Source organism: Drosophila novamexicana, unplaced genomic scaffold, assembly GCF_003285875.2.
Source record: "Drosophila novamexicana strain 15010-1031.04,08,12 unplaced genomic scaffold, DnovRS2.1 tig00000858-arrow-arrow-pilon, whole genome shotgun sequence".
In the NCBI taxonomy this organism is placed as follows: Eukaryota; Metazoa; Arthropoda; class Insecta; order Diptera; family Drosophilidae; genus Drosophila; species Drosophila novamexicana.
This window is the reverse complement of record NW_020824829.1, coordinates 878,331-884,245: the sequence shown is the minus strand read 5'-3', so window position 1 is coordinate 884,245 and position 5,915 is coordinate 878,331. Positions and strand designations below refer to the sequence as shown.

The 5,915-nt window shown below is 38.8% G+C and overlaps 1 protein-coding gene across 1 annotated transcript; it reads right to left on the bottom strand.

The window, feature by feature from the left end:
• Nucleotides 1–221: 221 nt before the first annotated feature.
• On the bottom strand, nucleotides 222–1,129 carry LOC115764537 (ejaculatory bulb-specific protein 1-like). Its single transcript, XM_030707647.1, has 2 exons — nucleotides 1,035–1,129; nucleotides 222–974 (listed from the first exon to the last, which is right to left on the bottom strand). The coding sequence occupies exons 1-2, from the start codon at nucleotides 1,047–1,049 to the stop codon at nucleotides 369–371; spliced, it is 621 nt and encodes a 206-aa protein (XP_030563507.1). The 5' UTR covers nucleotides 1,050–1,129; the 3' UTR covers nucleotides 222–368.
• Between the last annotated feature and the right edge of the window lie 4,786 nt (nucleotides 1,130–5,915).

Genomic DNA, 5,915 nt, shown 5'->3' with positions numbered 1-5,915 from the left:
AAGGAATATATATCTTTGTTGGTTCCTTGTTTTCCACATTTCTTTGTTCTCCTTATTTTATACGGAACCCTTAAGTTATTAGAAACAACTTAAATTCCAGAAACGTGTATTATTGAATGCCTAGAATTCACCACAGAAACCGGTCTAATAGTCTTTCTTTTTACATTTCTATAATAAATATCCCAATCCCCAAATTCAGCAACTCAAATATAATTGTTGTCTTAAAAGTTTATTGTTTTGAAATCATAGTACATAATTATTCATATCTTTTAAAGAATGTAATTCGAACATTGTTCAGTTTTTCACATTTTCATCCAAATTAGCTTAAGTTCCTCCGCAGTCTATCCATCATTCTGTCAATCAAGGCGCTAACCCATCGGCCACCCAACCTGAGGTCCATTCAACCCATTAGCCAATCCGCCAGTGAATCCGTTATCCAAGTCGCCAACTGAACTACCAGTTTGTTGTTCATTGTTGGCACCATTTAAGGCACCGCCAATTGAATTGCCTTGTAGTCCATCAGGTACTCCGACTTGCAGGCCGTTGTTAGTTCTTTCCGGAGAGATACCGCCTGGTATTTGTGCTTGCTTCACTCCAGAAGGCGGCTTGTCTCTGTTGTCTGGGCCAAATCCTGCGCGTGCTTGTGGCCTTTGATTCTGGAAAAAGACTAGCGAATCCTCGCCAGCATATGGTGGATATGGTCTTCGGACATGTGAAACGCCCAGAGGCGACTGGGGACTCTTTATAATCGTAATCAGATCGCTGCCGTCTCCCACCTCAGCGGTGACTCGTTTACCAGATACATTTGTGGGACCTTTCTTATCGGAGGAAGTGCCCAGAATTGAACTAATTAATTTTATGGGTATCGTTGCAAAAGATCGAAAAGTATGCAAAGATTGTTCGGCCTCATCCCAGAACTCGCTCAGATCCGCCTCAGAGCTGCCACACAACAAAGCCAGGGACAGAAAGAGTATCTATTAAATATGAAAAGGCTCAGAGATTCGTTTCGGATGACTTAAAAGATGCGAACTTACAACCAAACGTGACATGACAGAGTCTATACCTTAAACTTAGAAAATACCTGTAAAACTGTCACGCAATTGAGACAACAGCAGTTTATATAGCAAAACTAAGTCTACAAATAAATATAATATTAATGTAAATGCAAAACTAAAAGTTCAGCATAAGGTGAAAACGATTCTCAACTGACTTCAACTTCTATTGTAACTTGTAGCTTTTGGTATCTCGTGTGTTGTACGAGATAAATGGAACTTTTTTTTACGTTTTCTGAACCGAACCTTTGCGTTCTACAGCATTTAAGGAATTTCATGTGGATCCTTAGAAAATAAATCCCTATAGTTTTAACCTGAATATATTTGAGCTGAATAGTTCTAACATATTTCTTTCTATATATAAACTCCTTTAACATATCATAAAAAGTCCTTATATATTATATGCTCCTATAGTTATTTAAGCATATATTATCATTAATTTTCATATCTAAGAGACAAATAAGTTTAAATTTGTATGAGTCCGAATAATCTATTTATTTTTTAAAATGTATGTATAGTCAGAGCTATTGATCACAATTATTTTTCCGAAAGTACCGTCATTTATCAATGTTCTTTAATGACCTCCAAGTCAAGTTTAAGTTAGAAGTCAAGATTATCGCCAAGTTTATCGATTAGCTCAGCATTTAATTAATATTATAGCGGCGGGTTCTAGTCTTCGGCTCATCGTCATGTCCATTGTTATCGTCATAAGCACTCGAACTTGTGTTCAATCTATCGACCAAAATGCCAACGTTATCGACGATCTGATTCCGCATAGATTCTGCAAATTCTGAATCTGACAGTGCAATCGCTTCACGTTCCAGGCTTAATAAAAGGCTAAGCGCAGCGCCCAATTGCTTGACAGCAAAATTCACACGCTTCATTAATTCTGCATGTAGGACCTCCTTGTTAACCAAACTTTCTGTACTTGACGACAAATGTTCAGCGAATTCAACAAGGTTCGGAGGCGCCGATTTGGAACTCTGTTGAGCTTCCGTTGACGAAGTGGCGGCCTGACCTACAGCATTTGCCAAAGCCATATCCATATGAGCTGGACTGAGCAGCATGCTTATGAGAATGATGGGCAAAAGCATGGCTTTACGGAAAATGGGTAATGAACTGCCAAAACCTGCAGCCAAAGACATGGACAGCACCTGCAAAAAGCTCAGCGGTTAAGGGAAACACTCAGTCAGAGCTCTTTATCAGGCAACCAACAATCAAGCTATGATAATGCCACTACGAAGCTCTGACAACTGTCACTTCAAACGGGCAACTGCAATTTTTATAGCAGAGCGAACAGCTGATTTTATGACGAATCGTAAGTAAAGATCGCAGGTTCAGGGGTTCGACATGGTGTTAAAATTTTACACATTTAACTGCGTCATTGTGGGAAAAACATATGATCGTGACAGAGTATATGAGTACTATTTATTTCTAATCGAATCATTTTTCATATAAAAAAATGTATAAACAAAAATATATTTTATGGCTAGAATGAATTTAAACTCTTTCAGTATCAAACTTGAAAGTTCGAATCTAATTAAAGAAAATTCAAGACTTTTATATACTTTCTATATTTACATTTTTACGCAACTTTCAAGATACATTTTCAATACAACTTCATAATTTATTTGCAAAATTTTTACCATATCTTCTTCTGAGACGCCTGCTCGAAAACATCGTTGAGTTATTGGCTTAAAATCCGTAATAATTCTTAATTTTCAATACTTTTGGCATGTTATGCAAAAACAAGAGAAATTGCGCATTATTAATGGAGAATACTTGTAAAACGGAAGCGGAAATAAACAGGATTTCAGGAAAGCAAACATAAAATATAAATAGCGCGTGTCCTGGAGCAGGGTTACCCCAGATGCTAGATTTGATTTATAAATACTCGACATGAAATTTATGGAACGTGAATGAAAATGGCGCACACGACATCCAAAAATTGAACACATTACGCATTTCCAGATGCGAATACAGAAATGCCCGTCAACCCTTGGTGCAAACTCTGCCAGAGCTTTGTAGCAAATTTGTTGTGCATTGGGGATATATGCATATGAGTTTTTTTCTTGCCACCAGAAGTTGTTCTTGCCAGAGGGTGGCCGGTGCATGTGAGGCTGGAAGGGTTGGCTGCAGGGGGGAAGTTTCGATTGTCAAAAAAGAAAAAAGACGCCATCTTCAACACTTTGCCAAATATTTTATTATTTTTTCACAAATGGGCAATTTTGAACACTTTACGCCATTTGCTGCTCATATTTTATGCGCTGTCCCCTGTGAGAGAGCAAGCGAATATATAGCTGCTGCGCTTTATTTGATTGCTCAGAAATTTATATGCTCATTTTAAAAATTAACGACCTTTGACTGATTCGCGCTGATACACAGACAGCATTTGCTTTGGTTAACAGGGCGTGGGTGGAGGGTTACTCGTATTATTGCCAGCAATTTGTACAGCGCAGCCATTAAATAAGAAAGTTTAGCATTTTTTCTTTTTATATTTTTAAATATGCATTTCGTGTTTACTCCATGCAATATCCCGTTAAGTGCGTCATCTTTAAAGACTCGTGTGCCACAAGGTATAAAAAACTCGGCTTCAAAGTTGTGTCGTAATCTAGACGCTGCTGTAAATAAGTAAACGCTGACTCATGATTCAATTTGAAAGTGCTGTAAAAATATGTTTTCGAAGCTCAACAGGTTATTAAATATGTTGCGAGGGGGTCAAATAGATCTATCAGGTCAAATGTAAAGAAGCTATCTCTCCAATTAAAGTCATTACAGCGGGAGTTCCCCAAGGCAACGTGCCCCCTACTATCTGACATATATAATGCAGACGTTCCTGTTATTGGGCACCGTAATCTTCTAGTCGCCACATATGCTGATGACACGGCATTACTAGCCACTGCTGATACATCTGAAGAGGCTTCTCACATTATACAAGGGCATTTGAACATACTTAACGAATGGCAGAGGACATGGAACATCCTGGTAAACAATGAAAAGTCTACAGCCACCACTTTCTCTCTCAGGCCTGGTAACTTATTTGGACTTACGGCATTCAGATATGGGTTTATGCCAGCCGAAGCAATCTACGATTAATTCAGGTTTTTCATTCAGGTTTCAGTGACGAGATAGCCAAAAGCAGCAGTAAATACCTGCATAGGCTCCACCTACACAACAATAACCTAGCAGTTGGCCTGCTGAACAGCAGCAACACCATCAGAAGACTCAAGAGAGTGCACCCTCTGGATCTTCCAAGGGACCAAAATACATCAATCATTCACATCCAATTAAAAATCAACATATATTCCAATATGAAATATCTACAAATGAAACACACCTAGTTAAGTACCCTTCAAAACATTTAATAATTGTCTACGCGTGACAGATTTTAAATAAAATGTTTCTTTCATCCCAAAAAAAAAGAAAAAAAAAAAAAAACTAGATAATAAGTTGGCAGATCAATTATGAGTTTTGATTCTACTGTGAAAAAAAACATTCAGCCGAAAGCTTGCCTTTTTTTTTGAATATAGGTTTCTAACATTTTCGACATATTTTCCGAATATTTAAATTCTTTCTTACTAACAGGTTTAACGTGCCTGCACAACTTAAAATTTAGCTTAAAGAAACAAAAACTTATTTAAATTCAATATATGCCAGTCTTTGGCGTTGTCAGCATTGAAAGTTTGCGCTGGGAAAATATTTACAAGCAGCACAGCGGCACTTTAAAGGATGCTTCACAGCGCAGGACAACCGAAAAAATAACTCAAATACAGATCGAACTGAACGCGAGTAAATACTCTGAGGCCGGCAGTTGATAGGTTTGGGTGAGTTTGTTTTGCTTTTTTACGGTTTTACAATTTCGAATAAAGTCCAAAAGCGTTGGAGGGTTGACAAACTGCAAGCAAGATGCGATTCACCGCGGCCCAAAGTCAAATTCAAAGTTCAAAGCGTAGACAACCCAACGGAGCGGGGAATACTGCCAAGCTGGCGCCGGTATGGTGGGGTTTTACAACAAAGTTTTGACTTGAAGTGCGCGAGGTTTTCACTTGAAAAGTGTTGCTTGAGATGCTGCCAAAGTGGACACTTCCCCCCTTCGACCGGCATATGCCTTGCATTTGCCTTTGATAAACATGAACACCTTCTCAATAGGTTGTCACTGAACAGGCAGGGGGAACAGGGAGCGGAGCGGTTGTCATTCAAATGTGTTTTTATTGATGCGCGCTTGCGGCGCCGGATGTGTTGTCCTTTGGGTTTTCCATTCTAATATCCGCCGGTGATAAGCTGAATTATTGACTAGCGCGGCGCTTCAACAAATGTCCAGAGCTCCAGAGCGCCAGAGCTCGTTCTTTTGCTTCGCTACTTGGTCAGTGTCCTTCCTCGTTAATGTGGGCCGCCAGCGTCCGTGCTTTTTATTTTCCGTTCCTTTTGGCCGTTGATTTGATTTGGGCTTCTCTTCTGCCCACATTAAAGCGCCCACACAACTGCGTTGATGCCATTTTGGGCCAAAGAAATTATCTGATAATATTATTTCATACCTCAGTGCGACTTTTATTGACTTGGGGGGACAAGTTGTTCGGAGTTGTTTAATATACTTTATATGAAAGTCTTATCTATGTTAATTTTCAATGTATTTACTGCTAGAAGAAATTACCCTGCGTCGCCAGGGTTAAATGAATAAAATAATAATATACAAGAATGCATTTCAGCAGGCGACCTCCCACTCTGGTTCATTACATTTTATGTTTTAAATTTTATGATTAATACTTGGCCCAAACTAAGGCTCACAATACTTGCTAGTTCAATATCTGAATTAAAGTGCCATTAGATCCATTAGTTACATGAGTATTAGCTAGTCGGACTGCT